This window comes from Pseudophryne corroboree, chromosome 4, assembly GCF_028390025.1.
Source record: "Pseudophryne corroboree isolate aPseCor3 chromosome 4, aPseCor3.hap2, whole genome shotgun sequence".
Classification (NCBI taxonomy): Eukaryota; Metazoa; Chordata; class Amphibia; order Anura; family Myobatrachidae; genus Pseudophryne; species Pseudophryne corroboree.
Genome location: NC_086447.1, coordinates 909,425,996 through 909,450,177, shown reverse-complemented (window position 1 = coordinate 909,450,177; position 24,182 = coordinate 909,425,996). Strand labels below are relative to the sequence as shown.

Here is a 24,182-nt window from a genome sequence, read left to right as displayed (position 1 = left end):
CATACCCTCCAGCTGCACCTTTTTGGTAGGTACAGTCTCTTTTTATGGTCTGTACCAATTTTTGACTCTCCAAGCTTCCATTGAAAGTATTGAAGGGGGAAGGGGCATGGCCAAGCGCTTACACCCGTGGCCACGCCCCCTTTTCACATTTGTATACATTTTTATGTGTAAATTGTTGGAGGGTATGTTGCTGCAGATGCAGTGGGCCTATTTTGGGGTGTGGGGCTGGAGCTGCAGCGCCATCAGTCCCATTGCTAATCCTGCTCTGTGAAAACACAGCAGCCAAAGGGCAGAGCCTCCCATTGGATGTAACCTGTGTGGGAGGGCGTTTCTCGCCCAATCAGCTGTGGGCTGGGTGTGATAGACCTGCCACTAACCCAATGAGAGCGCCTAGCCCTGCCCAGCGTTAGAGACACAGGCTCAGAGTCACAGATCTGGGCTATTAGATAGGATAATATTTCCCAAACCACTTCAGAATTCATCCTGCTGCTTTTGTCAGCAGTCACATTATCAATAAATACAAGGGAACCAGTTCCATTGGCAGCCATACATGCCCACGCCATGACACTACCACCACCATGCTTCACTGATGAGGTGGTATGTTTTGGATTATGAGCAGTTCCTTTCCTTCTCCATACTCTTCTCTTCCCATCACTCTGGTACAAGTTGATCTTCGTCTCATCTAGGATGTTGTTCCAGAACTGTAAAGGCTTTTTTTAGATGTTGTTTGGCAAACTCTAATCTGCTCTTCTTGTTTTTGTGGCTCACCAATGGTTTACATCTTGGGGTGAACCCTCTACATTCACTCTTGTGAAGTCTTCTCTTGCTTGTTGACTTTGACACATATACACCTACCTCCTGGAGAGTGTTCTTGATCTGGGCAACTGTTATGAAGGGGATTTTCTTCACCAGGGAAATAATTCTTCTGTCATCCACCACAGTTGTTTTCCATGGTCTTCCGGGTCTTTTGGTGGTGCTGAGCTCTCCGGTGCGTTCTTTATTTTTAAGAATGATCCAAACAGTTGATTTGGCCACACCTAATGTTTTTGTTAGCTCTCTGATGGGTTTGTTTTGATTTTTCAGCCTAATTATGGATTGCTTCACTGATAGTGGCAGCTCTTTGGATATCATATTGAGAGTCGACAGCAACAGATTCCAAATGCAAATATCACACCTGGAATCTACTCCAGACCTTTGACCTGCTTAATTGATGATGAATTAACGAGGGAATAGCCCACTCCTGTCCATGAAATAGCTTTTGAGTCGATTGTCCCATTACTTTTGGTCCCTTAAAAGTGGGAGGCACATTTAGAAACCGTTGTAATTCCTACACGTTCACCTGATTTGGATGTAAATACCCTCAAATTAAAGTGGAAAATCTGCAGTTAAAGCACATCTTGTTTGTTTCATTTCAAATCCATTCTGATGGCGTATAGAGCCCAAAATATGAGAATTGTGTCGATGTCCCAATATTTATGGACCTGACTGTATGTATGGAAGTGGATCCAGTAACCATCCTACATAAAAGATGCTTTTAGGAATTAATAGACTAAAAAATCCACAATGATAAAAGTTGGAACAGGTCACCAATAACTTTCAGAGAATTTTTAATGAAAAGCAAAAAAAAAACCCACAGGATTCCAGCACAGGAAATACAGATTGTGGCGACTATGACGAATTGCGTAAAGCAGAAGCTCCACTGTAGAAGCTCAGATTTTATTCCTATAATAATCTGTATTATATTAAACCAGGTCCTAAACAGAAAACATACATTCAGCTGTCACGTTATAGGACGGAGCGGGGTTGGCACTGTCATGGCTGCGGTTTGTTGCCTTTACAAGGAGCCCAAAAGCAGAGATCACAGACCTATTGCCCGTTGGCAGTAGCTTAGCAGGTGCGGCCGCTACCCCTATAATGGGCACGTGATGACAGCCCACAGACACGGTAATAGCCTTACAGCAGCGTTACCTGCGCACAGTAGCGGCTTCCATCCTGTGTGTAATCTAGAACAGTATGTTATTTCCTTAGCTTTCATTACACTTCAGTATCTCAGTGTTACTCATCATTATACTAGCGCTAACGGTACGGTCAGAGCTTACATTTGCAGAATTTCCGAATGCATCAGGAACACGCCCCTCCACAAGAAACAAAAAATAAAACGAGAACACAGAAATGCCCATTTGCGGTTCATTATGATGATGCCAGGAACAGGATAATGATAAATGCCATCATGATTCAAACCTCGGAACCACTGCGATGGAGGGGGAAACCCACAAAATAAACCAACCACATACACCACCCTCTCATCCCACAAAAAGCCTTGCACACCCCTGTACAATCCATTGAATACAACAGTGACCCCTGCAGGTTGTTCTAGAGCCTGTTTCCCATGAGAATTCACCTTTGCATATCAGTTTTCCCCTTGGGTGGAGACGGGTGTGACAGACCTCACACTAACGAGCGTACTATGTCCGTTTTGCCAAGAGAAGTATGGTTATGAAGCTGTATTTATATTATTATACACACACACACACACACACACATATATCGGTGACAGAAATATGGTCTGGAGGGGCGGGAGGGTTTATTCTGTGCTTATCTTGGCTCCACGATGCAGCCTCCACCAGTAGGAACAGCTTATGGTGTGACAGGCGACATGAAGAGGAGCTAGAAGCAGCGACCCAAATTACTGTACCAAATACAAAGTACAAGGTGTAGAATTATTACCTGTGGCCTCCTAAAGTGATCGCACAGCCAATTAATAGACCTGAGGCCAACATGGAAATTGTACTTACAGTACAAGGGACTTACAGGTTATTTTGAGAACCCTTCAAAAAGCAACAAACCATCGGCGAGTCGGACAATTTAAGACATTCACAGCCAGACGCATCACAAGAGACTTGGTCGTTAATACTTTAGCAGCAACCCTGCAACATAAATACAGCTGAGGCAGCCATGTTTTGGCCTGGGCTAACGTTCAGCCTATCGGGTCACTAGAAACTAATGACATCACCAGACCCTCCAACGTGACCCGGCACAAAACGCTCTGCAGACTAACTTCACGCTTATTGCGGTGCAGAAGATTTTGTGCCAGGTGACACGGGTCTTGTTGGGAGTGTCCGAGACACGAGGCACACTGCAACTCATGCCTCACTGATGTCCACAGTAGTGAATTTATTGCATTCTAAGGGTTATTGGTTCGACTGACGAAATGGGCATGTGTAATTAGCGGGTGCAGTACAAATGCTTGAGCAGTTGGTTACAATTATGCAGCCCCTTAGTGACCAATAGCCAGTTGTAATCCTACACATATGTAGCTCTTGACACATAATCCTAATTCACCAAATCCCCAAACCATCATATTTAGCAAAGACCTCAATCTCCCTCTCTGACTCCACAAGTGTCAATTGTAGTATTACCCACACAGTAGCGCCACCTTGTGGTGCGAGCTTGTTTGGCGTTTTGATGGGACATGAAAATTGAGTCATAAAGCTAAAGAATTTTAAAAAACGCAGACACGAAAACAGCAGGAAGGAAAAGGGAAAAAAAAAATAAAGTCTTCTAAACGTCATCAGGTCTCCAGCAGTCCGAAACCCGTTCTGAAGCATCCGTATATAATAGATCAGGCTGTTTAACCACTTATCCCCACCACACGCCGCAAGATTCATCATTGTGTGTTTAAGGTGACTTGTGCATACATTAATCTTACCAGGGCGAAGTGTCTCAGTAACCCCTGCCCAAAATACAAGTTCTGCAAAAGAGGCTCACTCACTTCCAATTTGTCATCAATTATCAGTCTGATTAGACAGTACAAAAAGCATTTAATTTTACTTAATATCAGGAAAACAAAAATTTAGAAGCAGAGATTACAAGGAGCTTCTAGCCTACAATTTAAAAATAAAAAAAAAATCCAAAATTCCGTGGTTCTCCTTTACTCCTTCGGAGCTGGAGACCCATTTCTAACCTTTAATACCGATCATGAGTCATTCTTCTGACTTTATCCTACAACCACCTCAAATCCTTTATCAGTCTTTTTTTTTTAAATGGATTCCGTTTCTTGACCAAGGAGAACATCTCTAGGGTTAGGTGATCAGATAAGTCATTGTCAGCCCACTGTAGATCTCGGGCTGGTGGGACACCAACATTTTAGGATGTGTTATGAGATTTCAGCGAGACAAGGAACAGTAGCCAGCGCGATAGAAAAGCCGCGACGCTCTATGGTTTCCCATGTTCCTTTTCCTCCCAGTAACGCCTGTACATCTCCTCGAACATGCTCTTGCAGGCGATGCGGGATTTCAGCTTGGAGCAGATGAGGAATGAGCCGCCCATCTTCCGGTGAAGAGAATAGGTTTCTTCTGGTGGCGGGATCAGCCTGTGCTTTAACATGATGGGGATCAGGCGGTGGATCCTTTCCGTGGTGTCCTGACTTCCAAAGTCAAATGGGGTGTCTGAAGCGAAGGCCTCACCCAGGATCAGTACGGCTTCCAAATGGGCGTTTACCATGGCCTATTGAGCAAGGGAAAAAAAAAAGGGGACCAAAACAAAAAAATGAAAAACAGTCACCATCAATGGACACCAAACAAATACAATCAACGTTCTAGTGGAGGGTAACAAATTGTCTTTACTAAGAGCGGAGTGGCTCGGATCTTGTTCATTTTTCCCTTAGCAGGTTCGGATCCAATGAAATGACGGGTCATCTTTTCAGATGAGGCACGCCAAGAAATTATTTTTTTCTGGAGTGATTATAGAAGGATTAGCATATGCGGAGCTCTTACCTCAGTCTCATAACCAGACAGGAATTTCATCTCAATAGACTTCTTTAGGAGCCTCTCGCGGTCCTTGTCGACCGCCGCCCTGATCACCTGGCGGACAAATACAGACAGAAAGAAAAGCAATTACCAAATGTACGAAAGTGTTTTACAGTATTTATAAAAAAACAAATCTTCACCCTCTGACAAGTGTATACAGTACAAGCTAATCTCTCACCTCAATGTACAGGTCTGTGAATTTCTCATCAAAGCCCCTTGTTGCCCCGAAGTCCAGCAGCGCCACCTACAGCGTACACATAGATTACAGTTTAAGCAGCAGAACACGGACACAAATCTTTTCATTCCTCATTGCTTACACGGTCGTTACTTCAAGGAGATACTTCCAATGCGAGACATTATTAGGAGCAGTGTTGTAGTTTCCACATGTGGTCTGCGGGGGCAGCAGAGTACAGCTGGCCACAGTAGAATCAACTAACACCAGCAGGAATCTAGGGACTGGACAATTGCCAGTGCCCTTCATAGTGCACCAATGGTTTACTAAAGAGATAGTCGTTGCATCTATCCTGATTATGTAGCCTTTACTTCTAAATATGAAAAGAGCAGACATGAAGGAGCCAATCGGTTTACAGCTGCCATTTTTAGAAGCACAGTTTAGAAAGTGAAAGCAAACAAATGGCTTGGTGGCTATTGGTAAAACAGTAGTAATTGCAGAAGGCAGTTACATATGGGCTGAGGCGCAGCCACTAAGCTCCTGCGCTGGGCTGACCGGTGCGTGCGCCTCTCCTCCAGATAATTTCCTGCTCCGCAGAACATTCTATGCTATAGAAGAGAATCCTCTCTGCAGAAACGTAAGATGTAATAGCTTGGAGCTTCTCCCTGCCCATCCGGGGGCCACATTCTGGTGAGTTCTGGGTGAGGTTTAGAAGACTGTATGGAAGAGGGGTGTGGTATTGAAAGTCGACAGTAACTGGGTCGACAATGTCTAGGTCGACCACTATTGGTAGACAGTAACTAGGTCGACAGGGTCTTTAGGTCGACATGGTCTAGGTCGACAGGTCAAAAGGTCGACATGAGTTTTTAATGTTATTTTGGTGTCGTTTTCTTCGTAGAGTGACCGGGAACCCCAATTAGTGCACCGCTTCGCTCGCCATGCTTCGGGCATGGTGCCTTCGCTCCGCACAGATTACCGTTCCAATCGTAGTCCACATGGATCGTTAAGTATGAAAAGGTTCAAAAAAAGAAAAAAAATTGAGAAAAACTCATGTCGACCTTTTGACCTGTCGACCTAAAGACCCTGTCGACCTAGACACCCTGTCGACCAATAGTGGTCAACCTAGTTTCTGCCGACTTAGAGACCGGATCCCATGGAAGAGACTAGAGCCAGCAACAGCCAAATGGGGGTAGCCTCGCGCAGCCGGCCTTACCTTCTTCAGCTCTGGATCGTAGAAGAAATTTGACCAGTTGGGATCAGTCTGCATGAATCGGAACTCGAAGAGCTCCCGCAGGCACAGGAACAGGATGTACTGGCAGATCTAGAGACACACGGAGCAAAAGGACCATTACTACACAATACAGGGAGCACACATGTATACACAGCTGCGCAGCACAGAGCTAGGTGGTGATTAATCACGTCATTTTGTAGTTCATGCTAAATGACATTTGCTCATACACAAGCATCTATGCAATAACTATGGGTTCCCTACTTCATCGCTGCTTCTGCATGTGTGGCCAGAGACTACACCAACCATAATGGAAGCAAGCGCATCGAGCGGGCGGAATGCAGGGGTCGGTATTGTGACTGGCGGTCTCCCGAGGGGCACAACGCAAGGCTCTCTCACCTGTAATTGCAAACCCAGATACTAACTCTAAATCTAATACATTCGTTTATTAATGCGGCTGTGCCACAGCTGGAGGATCCGGAAAACATGCCCTGCTATGGTTCCCCAAGGACCGGGTTTGAGAAACACTGCTCTACATATTATTATTATTTTTTTTTTTTTAAACGTGCACACCTAGCAGTGAAAGGGTTAAACGAGCATCGCAGCTATACCCAATATCATTCGCGCAAGTCCGGCGGATTTGTGCTGCTCCGACAGCTCCCAGGTCGCTCTTCCTAAAACCTTGACGCACGTCTCCTTGTTTACAAGCTGTAACTTTCCAGCACCCTTGTGCCGCATAGAGAAGGCAAGGAGGTAATTTGGGAGAGGCTATTGTGCCAACAAAGAGGCCGGACATGGCCACGTTCCAGGCACCAGCTGGAGAGGATCTGTCACATAGCATACACATTCCCAACACATAAGCGTCTTCTCAAGGCCACTGAAGGTGACAGTTGTGTGTTGTCAACACAGAAGAGAGACCGGAGGATCCAATGAGTGAGACGGTGATCAGGGCTTTGCAGGTCAATGAAACAAACGGGGGATTTTAAGGACCTAGGTTTTCTCCTGTAGCAGGGAGCTGGAGATCAGACATAAGACGTCCTGTGACGGAGGGAGGAGTCTTCTGTGCGCTGTAGCCAGGCAACAGGAAAGTTTATTGGGGAATAATACAAACCTATTCTTGCAGGATAGCGCCAACACTCCCAGCAGTGCTGTACAAAGCAAATACTACTTCCAGTACAAGAATCTGTAACTAGGGGAGACCGAGAAACCGCAGGAATGAAAAGCCTGACCTAGAGAACTTTTAATTTAAAAGGGCAAAAATGGGAAGAGGCGAGGGAACATGTGACGTGAGCGCAGATTTACATTATGGCTTGAAACATTCTAACCGCTCATGCGAGTGTAACGCGTTACTCTGGGGTCAGGATATTAGTGCGGTTATCATGTAGGTCACAGATTAGTTCTCATCCTATTCCCAATAATACAGGCGTTCTTCCACCTGTCCCGGGCATTATTAGTGGACACATCATAAAATCGTGCACCAAGGACGTTCAATCACCCCCGTCCTCTGGTCACACCGTGCCTCGCTTATATCACAAGCGGGCTCCCTCTAAGCCCAATACTCCTGTCACGTGATCAGTGCAGAAAGAAAGCATCCGCAGGGTTCTTCCTCATATAAACTATAACTGGCAGGCAAAACAGCGTCATTAATAAGATTACCACCAGACACATCTCAGGAGGGACCGGACAAATGTGCGCATGCCAGCTATTAGCACACAAGGGGTGTGGCCATGCAGCACAAGGGCAAGTCAGGGGTGCTGATCATGCCCCCCAAAATAGACCCTACCATCCACGTACCCTTTCACCCATGACCAGCACTTCCGACACACGGGACTGTCCTGTCCTCTATGCAGACCGAACATACCACCAGCCTTCAGGCTGGACCAGGACAGGTTCCTCTATCCAAGACAATCCCACTGAAATCCGTACAGCCGGGAGACTTGCACTACTGATCCCAGTATGACGCCAGCAATGCCTTCAGCCTAATCTGAATAGGTTGCCTTTAATCAGCTACCTACCCATGTACTGTAGATCACCCTATTACGCTCTTCTGGCATACTAGGCTTCTCTTCTCAAACGCTTGCAACAAAATCCATGCCTCACATTAACCGCACTTCCATATTTAGGTCTGCAAGAGGCGCTAACATTAAAGAATAAAAAACGGGAAACTAACCTGAGAAGGTTTAGATCAGACTGAATGTTATGTTTTACATGTAAGGCAGCTAAAACACAAAAGAATTCCAAAAGGAACCCTGATCCCAGTTCAGCAACTTGAATTGGAAGTTACCTCGTTGCGAGTCTCTTGGCTGAGATCTTCCGCCTGGTCGAGTGGGAAACCGGACACCAGCTCAGTAGTGAGAACGTGCCCACTGCACAGTTCATCCACAACAGCCGGTACGTAGAAAAACGGGTGGTCCTTCAGCAGCTCCCTGCGTCAGAGAGGGGCGTCAGAACGGTGGTGCACAATGCAGTTTTATCTTCTACTTCCAGGTGGCGGACTCAGCACAATTAAATTGTTCCTACCACCAACCAAACAAACAATATGCACCTGCACAGCTAATAATCACTATCCGAGGCAGGTTTATTAAATGCTGGGAACATTGTGAAATCTTGAAAGAGGGATAGAGGGAGCAGAAGCTAACATTTTACATTTACATAGGGGTAAAGCGTTTGGGGAGGGGGGTGGTATTAGAAGTCACTTTCTGTTGTCGAAAGATGAACACGAGAGACTTACTTGAACCTTTTTGCACACGCCGCCTCCCGCTTATAATCGCACTCCAGAGCCAGCTCCCGGCTCAGGACCTCTATCAGATGCTCTGGGAACAGACCTAGGAGAGAGCACCACGGTCAGCACTAGTCACGTCATGGGTTAACTGGTCACAGCTGTCTACAACGACTGTAACAGAGCCACACAAAGGAACGTTCCCAAACAATGGCCACGTATAAAAGACTCATTAGCGCGGTGGTGTCGCATGGACGTGAGGAGACACCGGTCTAGCCACCATTGTGTCCAAACACAAAGCAGAGCACGGTAACATGACGCGCACTTGTACCTTCGGGGAGGGCATTGCTCATATTGAGAACTGTCATCAGATTATTCACGTCACTGTTGATGCTGTGAGCGACGCCGGGATACTGGACAGGGAGACAAATACACCCGTTATTTCCTGACCAACAATGATTGTAACATCACAAAGAACAAATCAATGAAATGGCAAAATATTTTAGGTTCTAAAACACAGCAGTCGGCCGAGCAGCCAATCACACAACAGCTTTTAGCAGTCCGGTCTGAATGCAGACATCCGATTGGTCGCTAGCAGCTAAAATACATGTGGCATCAACAGCCCTTCCCCCTAAACAGAGCGTTCACCGACCTGGATTTTCATGGCGACCTCCCTCCCATCCTTCAAGCGTGCCAAGTGCACTTGGCCGATAGACGCGGCAGCGAAGGGCCGTTCTTCGAAGAAGTCCAGCTTGTCCCTCCAGTTGGGTCCCAGATCTGCGTTCAATGTTTTCTGTTAAAAGATCAGATCGCAATACAATGAGAAGCTGCTTTTCCCACATGGATGACACCTGTCTCACGAAATATCCTAGAGATTGTATGGTGTCTGCAGTGCGTGCTCCATGATGTACACAGAACTCAATATCAAAGATATAAAGTAGGACATATTTCTGCTTATCCTGTAGAGCAGAATAAGTTGGGGAAGGAATGGTCTACGGACTAGTAGCCTTGTCCATGGTGTTGTGCATCCCTGCCGGCTGCATTCTGCGCACCTCAGTCATCTATCTACATCAGATGAAGTCTAACGGTCACTGCCCTGGGATACAACCTCTCTACTGCACTCTGCAAGGAATACAATGGTCTGAGTAGAGGAGTTGTGTCTCGTATCCGAGGGCACCACACTCTAACAAGTCTTCATGATGCAGTCATGGGTCACAGTTCACAAAATAAAACAAGCCTCAAAACACAGCAGTACAAAGTGTGCAAATGGAGAAAATGGGTTTAAGATGGCATTATGCCATTGACCAGGTCAGACTTCAGAAGGAGACCTGATGTGGTCACAGAAGGGGGACCATTTGTTGGTCACTACTCTTCTAATGAGACAAGAGTGGAGTCTCCTCATGGTGCCATTGAGGTCTCGCTGTGTTTTGCACGGTCACTAATTACACACAAAGCCGGCGACTCAGAGTTCCAGCCACATGCGGTAGTGTTGCAAGAATCCAAGCATTATGCAAGAATCCAAGCATTACGCAAGGGTCAATACTAAATGTCAAATTATGCCATGGAGGAAACACGTGAAGCATATTCAAAGGTGACCGGACGTGGACAATTCTGACCAACGTGGCATGCACGTAGTTCTCCAAAAGGACTGTCTATCAATCATAAACGAATCAGGAATCATTGGTCAGCACAGAAAACAGAGCGTTTCTACTCAAAGAGATGCTACTGCCTAAATGCAGAGGTGTAAGCCGGGCACAACGCTGGATGGCAGAGAGAACCACGGTCTCCGGTCAGGCGCTCACCATCATCTGCTTGATGGGCATGAAATCCGCACTCTGGCGCACCCGCTCAAAGATCTTCTGCAGCTGTGGGTTAATGAAGGCATCGTCTGTACAAAGAGAGACAAGGGGGTGACAAAATCTAACAACAGGTATCGCCGTAGGTAAGAGAGGCGGCAGGCAGAATAACAGCAAAATACATGTCCATCATCAATTCACGCACATTAGTTCTAGTGTAACTGCAGGTTCTGTGTAACAATGTAAATCTGAGTTCTAGGCGTTGTGTATGGCCCGCTCCTGGTATTTTGAGCGGGGCAGCTCATGGGATTGGTCAGCTGCAGCATCACGACTTCCCTGCAACCATTATAGACTATTCACCCCGCTACACTCTGCCCGGTGCACAACGGATGTATTGGCATCACACAAGGGGCAGAAGCGCTGATACATAAAATGGTCATTTGTGGTGAATGACTAACAGAAGATACCAATGGTGTACCACCTACAGCAGGGGTGGAGAAGCTGCGGCCGCCAGCTGTTGAACTACACATCCCAGCATGTCCTGCGACAGTTTTAGCATGGCCAAATAGCAAAACTACAGCAGGGCATGCTGGTATGTGTAGTTCAATAACAGCTGGAGGGCCGAAGGTTCCCCCATCCCTGACCTACAGCCTGGTCATTTATTGGTCTCCACTGGCCCATGTACAACTTTTATATCATGCAGAGACAGAATAATATTAAGTAAAAGCTTGAAGGCACGTACGAGCCAATAGCCACGTCATGCCAAGTTGGAAAACACATTTCAAGAAGGGGGAAGGGCAGAACGATTTAAATTTCGGCCAAGGTGGTGGCACAAACTGGACAGAGGCCCCTCTTATAACAAGACCTGTCCACGCCTACATAAACTGCAGTTCTGGAATGCTTAGAGCTGCCGATACTGCCTCGCCAGCACCGCATTGGCAGCAGTCAGCTGGCACCACTGGCTGGCTGAAGACGGGGCTTGTGAGCAGTGCACAAAATAAATGGCAACTCTTTATAACATGACCACAAACAAAATATGTAAAATAATTAAGCGTCCTCTTAAATGGACTTTCTGATAAAGTAACCCTTGTGTTCAGTCCCCAAAGCTAGTAATAAAATAGTGCTGCTCCGGGGCTCCGTGTCCTGGAACCCCAATCATTAGGCTCAAACCTTCCCTGCGAGTCCGATTTGTAACAATGCACTGAAAACACAAGCTGCAGGAGACAGAGACCATTTGGATCTATACAATGTCAGCCTGATAACATCCCAAGCTAGGGGAGGTAGAACGCAACTACCCGTAACACGAAATCGGATTGCTATTTTAATCTCCCAACAACTGGGGTATGTCCAGGATACATTTACAGACAACAGCTGCAGAATGAGAAATACCCTGTTACAATAAACTCCCAGGTGCTGAAAATAGGAACAGGGCGGACCTGTACCCGGCACGTCCTACACCAACCGTCACTGTTGGGCAACAAACCACAAGCCGTACACAGGCCGGCACTAAGCCCTTGCTGAGCACCAGTCGGGGGGGGGGGGGGGGGGAGCCAGATCCCCATTATTCCCCATAGGTCATCCTACCCATCGTCAGGAGATTCCTGCCCCGGATACTATGCCAGCGGCTCGCGGCTCAGGGTTTATTTATAACACATAACAAGCGGCCACCTGCGAATGGTGGAAATGTACTGAGCAGCAGCCAGTAATACAAGGAGGCATGAACTTTCTAGAGGAGAAAGACAAATGGGTACATAGATCAGGACGCCCAATTCTTACCCCCTCCCCCAATCCCTGCACTTTCCACCGAGTGTGTTTTCAGGGCTTCGCAAGTGCAAACAGCAGAACTCTGTTGCTAGACGACTGCCGAGGGGTATGACTGAGCGTTGGGAGGACTTTACAGGAACGCACTGTGTGGACTAGGTCACAGTCGCCTGTTGAGTGGACAAGTGTTGCAGCTTTGGGTGATGGAGTGGGAATGTAGTACATTACAGATGTATGGGGATGTCTCCGGGTAACACCGAGCACTATAAGTTTTAGTTTTGGGGATGCACAGGCCCTTTAGAATCAAAACTTCTCTTCCTCTTGAGAATGTAAAAAGTAAAAATGCACACTAGAAGCCTCACTATAACTATTTATGGTGCGGTAATGCAGAGACGGGTGTTGGACAGACTTTCAGGTCGCTCTGCCCCGCCAGAGCAGTAATATAGAACAGTGAGTGCAGAACATGCAGCGGAGCATTCCTGGTGGGTACGCTGCGTACCGCATTCATTAATAGGAACAGGCTTATATAAAAAGCAGCAACATCCTTCCTCCAACAGCAAATCCAGGCACGCAGCAAGCCATGTAACAACCGCTACCAGAATAGTAAGGCCTGTAAGTCAGCTGGTTACGTATAGCTGGAAGCATTTTGGCATGTACCAGGCTATGTTCCTGTACCAGGACACCAACAAGAAGGCACACGAGTGGGCGTTGAAAATCAACGGTACTGACTGGTCGGGCACCGTACTGAACAGCAAATCACAGCGCAAACTAATTGCTTTTCCCCCTCATAATTTTCTATTAAGAATATGGTTTTACAATTCGCAGGCATTACATTTCTTCCTGACGTTGCTTCTTCAAACATATTATCCCACTCTCTGTGAATTAAAGCACTAAAAGCTCAGCCAACGAGGTCCCATTTCTACGTTCACGTGCGCAGATGTCTTTTAATACAATGAGACAGGAAGTGCAATAAGCGCTGAAAAGTAAATTTTCCTTTAAAATATTTTTTTTTTTTACCATTGAATAATAAAATAAATACAGAATACAGGACAGCATTACCACTAAGAATATATCAATGTTCAGCACAAAATCAGCAGTGAGGTCCTGGGTTCAATTCCCAACAGAGCCATATCTGTGTAGAGTTTGTATGTTCTTCCTCATGTTTGCGTGGGTGGACTCTGGTCACCTCACCCAAACCTTACTGGTAGGTTTATTAGATTCTGACAAAATTAGTACGTTAAAAAAGTTTGACTGTAAGCTCCATGGTTCAGGGGCTGAAGTTTAAAATGTCCCCTTTACAGCGCCACCTAACTCAAAGGTGCTAAATAAAAGAGAACACTCTGTAAAAATGAGACATATATTTCAGCTCCAATCCACCCATTGCTACAGCGAGTTATGCCCATAACTCCAAAAATATACAGATATGTTAATTGGGTCAAAAATAGCTGTAAACATTTTTAAAATGTTTCCGCTAAAAAGAGATGTACGTGGAAACTCGTACCTAGGGACCTGTAGCACACCTTGTACAGTAGGGGTATTTAACATACAGTCCTCCGGGTGCTGTGGAACAACACATCCCAGCATGCCCTGCCACAATTTTGCTATTGGGGGCTTTCTAAAACTGCTGATCCCAGACAGTTTTAGAAAGCCCCCAATAGCAAAATTGTGGCAGGGCATGCTGGGATGTGTTGTTCCACAGCACCTGGAGGACTGTATGTTAAATACCCCTACTGTACAAGGTGTGCTACAGGTCCCTAGGTACGAGTTTCCACGTACAGCTCTTTTTAGCGGAAACATTTTAAAAATCCCAACTGCATTCAGGACACATCCCGCAACGCAGAATGCATAGGTGGGGTATTCCGTAGAGGAGCGGAAGTTTTGCCTCCTAACTCTGTAACACCAAGTCACCATTTTTGTAAGTGTACAACATGTGGACCCTCGCCAACGCGACAATAAAGCATTGCATTTATACAATGCACAGTATCCGTTACATAACCGGTTACACAGTATCGGACGTCCAATACAAAACTGGATACCTCAACCAAACAGAAAGAGCCATTATTTACAACTATGCGCTTAGCAGGCCCAAGAAAAACAACTCTGTTATTGTGCTGCTTCTGCACATCGGACAATGCTGCACTTCTAGAAGAAACTCCACACAAAATGCACGACACCCAAGTTTCCACTATAGCCACCAGGGGGAGCCACCTTATCCAGGAGGAGCTAGCCCTGCAGAGATGCTTGTTATACTAACTTTTATATTCTTTGGACAGCAGGAAACCCACCTTTACTAGACCAGTGCTACGTGAATCATTTCCACCCAACTTTCTCTAGTAAAGCGGTTTACACTAAAAACCTACTTCTAATTCTAAAGTACGAGGATTCAACAAAAATCTAAAGTGGAATTTCCTGCTAAATTCCGCTAGACTCAGCAGGTTTAATAGTCTCCTACAGCCGTTTACCTGGGGAAGGAAACACCCCCTCCGCACCCAACAGGCAGAGCGATTAATGGAAAGAAACGTATGGCGTGGGGGCTCACTCATCGGATACCCTAGCGCAACGATGGGGAACCTTGGCACTCCAGCTGTTGAACTACACATCCCAGCATGCCCTGCTACAGTTTTGCCATTTGGTCATGCTAAAACTGTAGCAGGGCATGCTGGGATGTGTAGTTCAACAGCTGGTGTTCCAAAGGTTCCCCCATCAGTGCGCATGCGTTTCGCTTTTATTTTAACTCTTTCTACACCACTCATAACTAATCTCCACCAATACCAATAAGCACAGTACAGATTGCTCCCTAGAATGGGCAGAAGGCTGCTCTGTAACAAAGGTCTGAGGAAACGCTGGGCTGAAGTCCTACTTCCTAAAGCTTATGAAACCAAGGACAGGGGTCATGGGTAATTAGGAGCAGTAACCAGCGTCTCTTGTGTGCTCAGAGTGCAAGCTCTTCTGCAAAGCTTTGATATAAAATATGCTGTGCGTTCAGGCTGCAGGGAAACAGTCACATTCAGAACATTCTGCTCAGATTAAAAGCCTCACAGCCAGGTCAGGAACAGATTAACAGCTCCCAAATTATACATGCCGACAGGTATTTTTTCACTAATATTTTGACTCCACGCCAAACATTTGATAAAAGGTTAAGTCAGCTGACTGTCAGCGGCGTAAATCCGGTTATACGCGTATGCAAGCCGAGAAAATCACATCCACAACCTTCCAAGTCCCTTGTAGCCAATATATACAGAGATCTCAGGCGTGCTACAGAGATCGGATATTATGGATCATATACACAGGAACTGAGCATTTTAATGCAGTTGCAAAACTTTGTACTAGGGGGTAATTCAGACCTGATCGCTGCCCTGCGATCAGATAGTCGCTGCCTACACGGGGAGGCTTAAATCGCTGTGCAAGTGTGCAATCGCATGTGTAGCAGAGCTGCACAAGCTATTTTGTGCAGTCTTTGTGCAGCATAGGACTCACTCTACGCTACAATTGTTTCCTGCTAATCGGGGTCGGATTTGACGTCAGACACCCTCCCTTCAAACGCTTGGACACGCCTTCGTTTTTCCGGATACTCCCTGAAAACGGTCAGTTGCCACCCACAAACGCCCTCTTCCCGTCAATCTCCTTGCAAACGACCGTGCAAATGGATCCTTCACACAATCCAGTCGCTGACTGGCGATCACCGTTGCTACGGTCCGTCGCGCCTGCGCATTGCGGCTCAGACGCATGCGCAGTTCAGATCTGATCGCACGCTGTGCAGAAACGCACAGAAGCGATCGGGTCTGAATTACCCACCTATGTTTCTAATGAGCTTTCCTACCGAATGGTTTTCTATTGTCCCTACTGTTGAAGCCGGTGAAGGCTATTGGCCAGTGGTTCCCAAACGCAGCCCTCAAGGCACCCCCACTGTCCAGGTTTTAGGGATAGCCCTGCTTGTGCAAAGATTATATAAATGGCATAATCAAACTGACAGTTACTAATTAAGTGATTTGTGCCTATGCAGGGATATCCTCAAAACCTGGACTGTTGGGGTGCCTTGGGGACATTTGGGGACCACTGCTGTAAGCAACACTAGCGTAAAGGTTTCCCAGAAAGTTTGTACAGATTGCCTCCATCCAATAGAGTTTTAATGCCGCCCCCCAAAACAAATACAAGAAGGAAATGGATACTCTAGTCCATCGTAGAAAGCGATTACCAAAATCTTAGGTAGACTATAAAAAAAAAAACACAAAGAAAGCCCTTCCTCAACCAGTCCGATTCTCCCACAGGAAGACATCTTTGTGAAGACAATTTATTCTTTTCAGTACACCTACAATACTTGTATCTGTTGAGAAATAAATGAAGGGCAATGCTCTGAGGATTTTCAGGCCAGTATAGTACAGGGCGTCACATTATCATCTCATCTGCAGACAATGGCAGACATATGGTGGGGTCTTGGACAAAGTCTTTGAACCGCAGACGAAATGCATCAGCAGTTCTCCAGCACACCTCTGGGCATGTACAGATTTGGGCGAGTGGTTCTCATCATCACCCTCCACTGAGATCCGGACAGCGTGGGAAATATTTTTCAATATGTTCTATTGTTCTATACTACACCACCCAGCACAACTCAGCGTATCTCCTCCGAGCTGCTGCAAGGTGTCTGGGTAGTCCGGATTCTCACAGATCATTTATTAACGTAGAGCTGATTTTTTTTGTTTCTTTGGATGAGCCATAGAGTGCCTCATACCTCAGTAAATTTTGATAACACCTAATGGCTAAATAGGCTGTGAGCATGTCACGGATGCCCATCAGTGCAAGACCCAGCATCTGTTTGTCTGTCTGTACACCCCATTCCTCAGTGTAAAGCATGCACGGAGCTACACTGTGTGTTTATTAGGAGTTCAAATGTGTAGCGACCTCATCACCAGTGACCTTACCCTGGATACTCAGCATCTGGCCCAGCTTCAAGGCAGCCCCCCGGACCTTGCACAGGGTCCTCACGATTCTCTCGGCGTTGGCTTCCGACAGGAAAGGGCTGGAGTCCATCACAGACTTTTTACCTGAAACCGCAAGAAAATAATTAGAACATTTTTTTTTTTTTTTAAATGGGCTATTTGCAGAGATCTTTGTTGAATATCATGTCCCTCCATACATGGTAAGGCCAAGAAACCTACCACTAATCACTGCCCACAAAGATGCAAGGTGAAACTGGCAGCGAGCCAGCAATGTGGCTACAATGTATTAAGCACAAATGATGCCCGAGTCCCAATGGCTTACATACATATATTTATCGGACCTGCCGCTGCTCTATGCAGCTCTGTCGCTGCTCTATGCAGCTGCCAATACCAGAGTGCTCTGATTGGCTACAAGCTGTACTCTACCCGCCCACCTCATCCCCTGGCTCACCCTTATGTACCTAGCTTGAAGGATAAATGCAAACCACAGATCCTAGGTGACAATGTAACAATTTCTCTATTAAGTGCTGTATTTTATGCGCATGTAACCACAAGCCCCAATTATATATTTTATATACCTTGTAAAAGGAAGAATTTGCAATGATTACCAGAAATCTTGCTGCTATATGTATTGTGCTCCAGAGAATATGGATGTGAAGCTATAAGAAGCCCGGCCTCCGATGGCGTTGCGTCACCATGCTAAACGCGTGGGATGCAGTCACACGCCCGATATCTGCACAGAAATCTGTCATTGTTTATTCTGCAGCGATCCATCCACAGCAATGTCTCCCAGGGCAGAGCTATGCTTCATCTGCTCCCCGGACACAATACACAATAAGTGTAACAGGCCAAGTCTACACCCTTACCACAGCAGGCTGCAGGGGCCACATTCCCGGGCTCTAGCCTAAGCCAGTCGACTGCAGTGGGATGAAACCACTGCTGAGTGTGAGAGAAGAGAAAAGAAACTCTGTGCAGCCATCACTTCCCCATAAAGATGGACAGGTGCCCCGCCACGTGCCCTCGTTCTGCCACAGAAGGGTATTAGAAGCATGAAGAATAATCCACCCCGCAAAGTGCTGCTATTTGAAAAGCAGTAACAGCAATGACAAACACTGATGACTTTCTCAGCTGCTCAAACGTGGTGCCGGCCAAGATGGAAATAAAACCCCCACATCAGAGCATAAAACCTCACAGAGTGCAAATCTAAACAATGTGGTGGTTTGCTGCCAAACAGGCCTGAAAGTGCAAAGTTCTGTGCCCGCTAGAGACACCTGATCGGGTCTGAGGGGGCAGAATGGAAAAGTCAGATCAGCCAGTTACCTAATCATGCGAGAACATGTAATAATCCCTTATCTAACCAGTAATTAACTACCACATGGGCTGAAATTCTCTAACCATGAGGAGGTTTATATGATGCTACAACACCAGGTACAGGTGAGACGGAAGCCTTTCCTTTCCTTTCCTTTCACTACACAGCGAAGTGCTCGTATCTTTAGATTAGCACCTGTGAAGGCAATCGCCAGCCCGCCATGTTTTGGGTCCCAGCGGCTGTGACATCACGCAGCCACCACGGCCCGCCCCATGGACTGCAAAGCGGTGGCAAGGCATGCTGGGATGTGTAGTACTACAGCAGCTACAGGGACGTGCCTCATTTACCCCTTTATTAGATCACCAATGTATTATAGCAATATCGCGGGGCTGACGAGAGCAATCTGGTCCCCCCTCCTCCATTGTTGGACACCACTGCGGTTGCTGGGCCTACACACACAGCACTTATATCACATTACCTGTGTTAGTGTGATCTGGATTTGGGGCTGTGAGGGACACGGAGTGGATGAGAACACCAAGGTCATTAATAATAGTTACGTTTGGTTGTGCTTAAGCAGCCACAAAAGTTGGATACAGATGGAAAGCAGACAAGTACAGATGGAGCCCTCCTTAACTATCCCTTTAATAATATTAACTGAGCCAGGGCAGTCAGACTTAGGGGCCAATTCAGTAAGGTTAGCAGATTCTGCTAACCATTAGCACGCATGTTGGGGGCCGCCCAGTATGCTGACCGGCGCCTTTCCCCCTTCAACAAGCAGAAATAGCGAACAGCACACAATTTCTGCTTGTTAGCAGAAAGTAAGGATGACTCCTGCCGGCGCAGCTTAGCTGCGGCCGCAGGAGTCCCGGCGCCATTTTTCCTGTCGCAGCGGCTGTGTGAGAGGACACACAGCCGCCGCAACCCCCAACACGCCCCCGTTCGTGCATACCCACCATTTGGACTGGCACACCCCTGCAACGCTCCGTTTCCACCCAGAAAACGGAGCGTTGCCGCCGCCCCCCTCCCACCCTGCGACCTCCTCTGCCTGATTGACAGGCAGAAGCGATCGCATTTTCTGCGACCCCCTGCAGAAAATGCGGCGCATGCACAGTAGGGCCCGCTGCGCATGCGGCACCCCCGCATTAATTCCGTATGAATCGCGTCTTGCGATCCGTACTGAATTAGCCCCTTAATCCCCTGCTGTACTGTTCTCTGTGTATTGTATTGCAGCTGAGAACAATAGATGAAAGGCTTATGCTAATAAGCCTTGGTGTGCCTAGGTGCAGCAGAGAAGCCTAGATGAGCAAGGCTCCATCTGTAGTTATAGATTTGCTTCACACACAACCTGCAGATAGAACATTAGATGAAGACGGCTATTCTGAAGATATAGAGCAATCCCCTCTTTATACCCCTCTCCTCCCCCTCCCCCACACACACACACACGACTGTCCTGTGGTACACCTAATTTCGAGAGCTGGATAACCCATTGATGGGTGACAGGTAGACTGCAAGTCATACACAATGACGTACGGCATGCAGCTAGCATTTAGGGGATCATGGAAACCAAAAGATTCCATCCTCCTACCCATTAAACGTTTATTACAATATATAAATTGATCACAAGTAAAAAGCACTGATCTCTACCACGTTCCCCGGCCTATACACTGCTCTCACTAACCCCAAGTTTGGAATAACTTTAAATCTGTTCAGCAGCCTGAGAGTAGGAATCTGCACTCTCTGCCATTAAACCGAAACAAAACAAAACAAAGCTCGGTAACAGTTACAAAACACATGTACAAGTTGCCCCCTGCCCCTTAGAGGGCGGAGGCGCTCAGAAACAGTAGGCATTTATGTTATTACCCCTCTCCTTTCTTGGTTTAATATTTTATAACAAGGTTACAGAGTAATAAAAGAATAGAACAACAAGCTTATCTGGGTTTATTTCTGGCAGGCAGCAGTTCTTGATCAGTGTCCAAAAGCTGACAATTAAACACTAATACAGAAAGGAGGCCGCTAGGGAGGTGTGCAAAGGTGTTAGTCTGCACCCTGCTCGCCAATATCAACTATTGGGTGTGTCGGTCTAACACATGCATTCCTCTGTCCGGAAAACATTCCCAAACAATCTTAGGCAAACTGCAGGATGTAACTCATTCACTTGTATCAAACTTATTTTGTGCAGTCAGTTATCAACTAACGGCACAGCGCCCAAGACCTGCCGCGTATCCGTAGATTTACAAGCAATGTCCGTAATCATCTGAAAGTCCGGCGGGAGGAGATTATACTTTAGCAGCTGCAGGCGTTCTACTATATTTGATTTTACATGGAAATAAAACGCATATGGGGAAATGTTAAAGATTTCCCATTACCGAGGTTGGGGTATAAACATAGGATGATACTGCCAATTGCATGTTGACACCCCTCCATGACTGACATTGGCAGCTCCTGATCATATGACTTGAGGTAGAAGACCTCAGAGCTAACATGCATCTGAGAACTGGACTCTTAACGGAGGGTGATGCTCTTCATCCTTCTGTACTAGTCCACCGAGTAACTAGCAAATCAACTATCTGTTAAACAGAGGCTTTCTGCTCATGCCAGCCGTCTGATCTGGATAACATGCCCGAATACAGGGGGGGTTTCGGATGTAATTGAGAAGAGCACAAAGATTTGAAGGCCTTGACTATAAAGTACCAGAGAAATGCCCGATACTCCTAACCGCACAAGCCTGGACTGGCAAAAACATACAAAACAGTCTCCTGTACTGTATTGGGGGGGCAGCACAGCGAGATTATAAAGCAGTGTCACAGGCAGGTTGGGTGTATTATTCTCTATGACAGTGCCACCGGGGTGAGAAGCAGCACAATCTTCTCCAAGTGTAAGGATCATAGTATTACGCCCTTGTGGCGCAATGACAGGGCTGAAGCAGAAAAGTATGAGCCTAATTATAAATTCAGGAGGATTTTCTAAGAATGGCTGCGACACGGACCAGCTTGAGACCAGATGTATCTAGTTGGGAGATATATAGGCTGCACAATTACGTAATCCTGGGTGTCCAAAAACCCTCAGATGTAGAACTAGTATAACCGGTGTGCAACAGCGTCGTATACATTTGTTACTCCAGCTCACTAGTCATCCTCATTCACCACCGAGCGGATGCAGCAGTGATGACAACGCCCTATTTCGGACTGCAAGCTCTGCAGCCCACCCAACTACAGGGGTGCCCAGTAAGGTGGAAGTATGTCAGATACCAAAGATTGGACAATCCTTTTCGTTGGAGATCAGAGAAATTCCATCTCTCTCGGCGATCCCTAAGAGTCAGGAGACAGATTCTGTGAACGCTCCACCAGAGTATAGGAAATATAGCCCTGTTCTCCAGCAGGACTCGAGACACTTTTATGTTGCCAATGATTTCTGGTCTGGCCATAGACTCTTTTGTTTATACAACAGTCAAACATGACCTTATAAAAAATTAAGGAGATTAAAAAACTACCGATGTGTGAAGACTTCAATCCGAAATACCAGCACTATGGAAAATATGCAAAACAGGTTGTGTCGCCATAAGAAGCTGGACGTTTGCAGTCACTTTCTAAGTCAATTATGAAAATAAGTGCAGCCTATATTGTCATTTGGGAAAGCGTTAACATAATACCTACTTTAAAACACAATGCACCCCTAACCCACACACAGTGAAGGCAGCCAATGTGCGCTTAATAATAAGATTAACAATCAAACCTTGCAAAGCCAGGAAGGTGCGCAGTTTGCGGAGACATGGGCGGAGCACTGCCAAAAAAGCAGGATCGGATAAAGCGCGTCCATTTGGCGTATCTCTGGCAGTCTTCGCTGACCAGGGTGGTGCCATCTAGGGTCCATTATATATACACTGACACAAGAGGACACAGAAGTATTGGCAGATACTATTTAACTGCCCTCCTCATTTACACGTACATCTACTTCATAACCAAAAAGTTATCCAATCAAACTATGAGCCAAGATAGACCTGGTCATTTCATGATACAGACAAAAACGAAATAAAAATGAAGATATAGTCAAGAGTATTCAGTATTACAGCAGGAAGGAGTGCCCCAGTACAAATATCTGGCAGGTACCAGTAGCCAAGAATTGTGCAATCATCTGCGCAAACAAACAGGCCAGTCTTTTCCCGTTACAGGAGACCTAGTGTATAACAGTGTGTGTTATGTCTGCGGAGCAAAACACAAACCCTAACCCAGCTTTTATACTTCAGAACAAGAAACCAAGCACAGAAAGCCATATATAGAAACCATGAGTCTCTGCAGTCCATCACTGCGGTGTAAAACTGCCTTACCGTGTATTAATAAAAAGAAAATCTATAGCTTTTTAAAACCGTAACACACGCACAGTGGAACTCAGTGGGCAAGGCTGCGGCGGGACTGTATAAAATTACACTTGCTGGAAACCATAACCCCATTATCCGCTCCTCGTCTGCCAGGCACGATGGAACGCCTTACTCCAGCAGACAATAGGAGTGAATGTGATGAAATAAAACCGATGCGGCTTCATAGGGATAGTAAAACAAACAAAAGCCATATGCATTACAGTACACAGCTAAATAGCGTAATTGATAGGTAATAAGGTTGTAGAAAGCATATAAAAAATAAAAAGTTTCTTGAAAGAGATCAAGTACTCCTGTGGTTACCTTCACCTCGTACCCATGACAAGATAACTAGGAAGCATATTTCACACCTGAAACCGACCACTCACATTACTGTAATTCTGGAATTAGCTTGCAGCAACATCATTACGAGAACATTAGCATAATTGGGAGGGATTTGGGTGCATTTAGCCAATAAGATGTGCACGCCGGCTGACATCAGTTTATGACTCGCACAAATAGTAGCAAGCGCTAAATGTGACCGTTGGAATGCGCGTAGAAATTGGATGTGAGAAGAGACGCATTTTGCTTTTCACTCTCCAAGTCTTTTACATCCAAATCTGTATGAGCCCTGCAGCGTTTACAGATGATGATGATGATTTTTTAGAGGAGGGAGGAGAGAGTCAAAGTGTAGCGTACATTTCCAGCTCCGCTAACCCTCCTGCCAGCCAGGTCTGGGAATACAGGGAACTTGGAACAGCATTTTGTCAGCCAAGGTATGCAGAGATCTAAGTACATGTTTCCTTGTTTTGCTAGCAGGCTTAAGAAAACAAAATTAAAAAGCAGAAAAAGCATCCCCTGTGCTTTCACAGTCACAGAGCATAACGATCGGGGTGCCTCCTAACACGGAGCAGCTGGCCCTGTGCCCGGCCGCGATGGACTGATAGCTGGTAGTAGAGAAGGGAAGCCTGCATCAGTCCAGGATATCTAGGTCTGCAGAGTCATCGCTGGAAGAGGGTGAATAAGAACACTGCGAAACTTTCATAGGGTCTTCGTGACTAAATAACAGGAGACCTCGGCCTAACACCCTGATAACTATAT

The 24,182-nt window shown here is 46.3% G+C and overlaps 1 protein-coding gene across 1 annotated transcript in view; it reads right to left on the bottom strand.

Moving 5' to 3' along the window:
* Window positions 1-3,801: 3,801 nt before the first annotated feature.
* Window positions 3,802-24,182, bottom strand: part of COQ8A (coenzyme Q8A) — a 63,147-nt gene continuing 42,766 nt past the window's right edge. The window contains exons 6-15 of the mRNA XM_063918948.1: window positions 17,404-17,526; window positions 10,730-10,815; window positions 9,580-9,720; window positions 9,259-9,340; window positions 8,940-9,033; window positions 8,493-8,634; window positions 6,194-6,301; window positions 4,987-5,052; window positions 4,776-4,862; window positions 3,802-4,506 (exon numbers count right to left, since the gene is read on the bottom strand). Coding sequence (XP_063775018.1) covers window positions 4,216-4,506; window positions 4,776-4,862; window positions 4,987-5,052; window positions 6,194-6,301; window positions 8,493-8,634; window positions 8,940-9,033; window positions 9,259-9,340; window positions 9,580-9,720; window positions 10,730-10,815; window positions 17,404-17,526 — 1,220 coding nt within the window. The 3' untranslated portion in view covers window positions 3,802-4,215. The remainder of the gene's footprint in view (window positions 4,507-4,775; window positions 4,863-4,986; window positions 5,053-6,193; window positions 6,302-8,492; window positions 8,635-8,939; window positions 9,034-9,258; window positions 9,341-9,579; window positions 9,721-10,729; window positions 10,816-17,403; window positions 17,527-24,182) is intronic.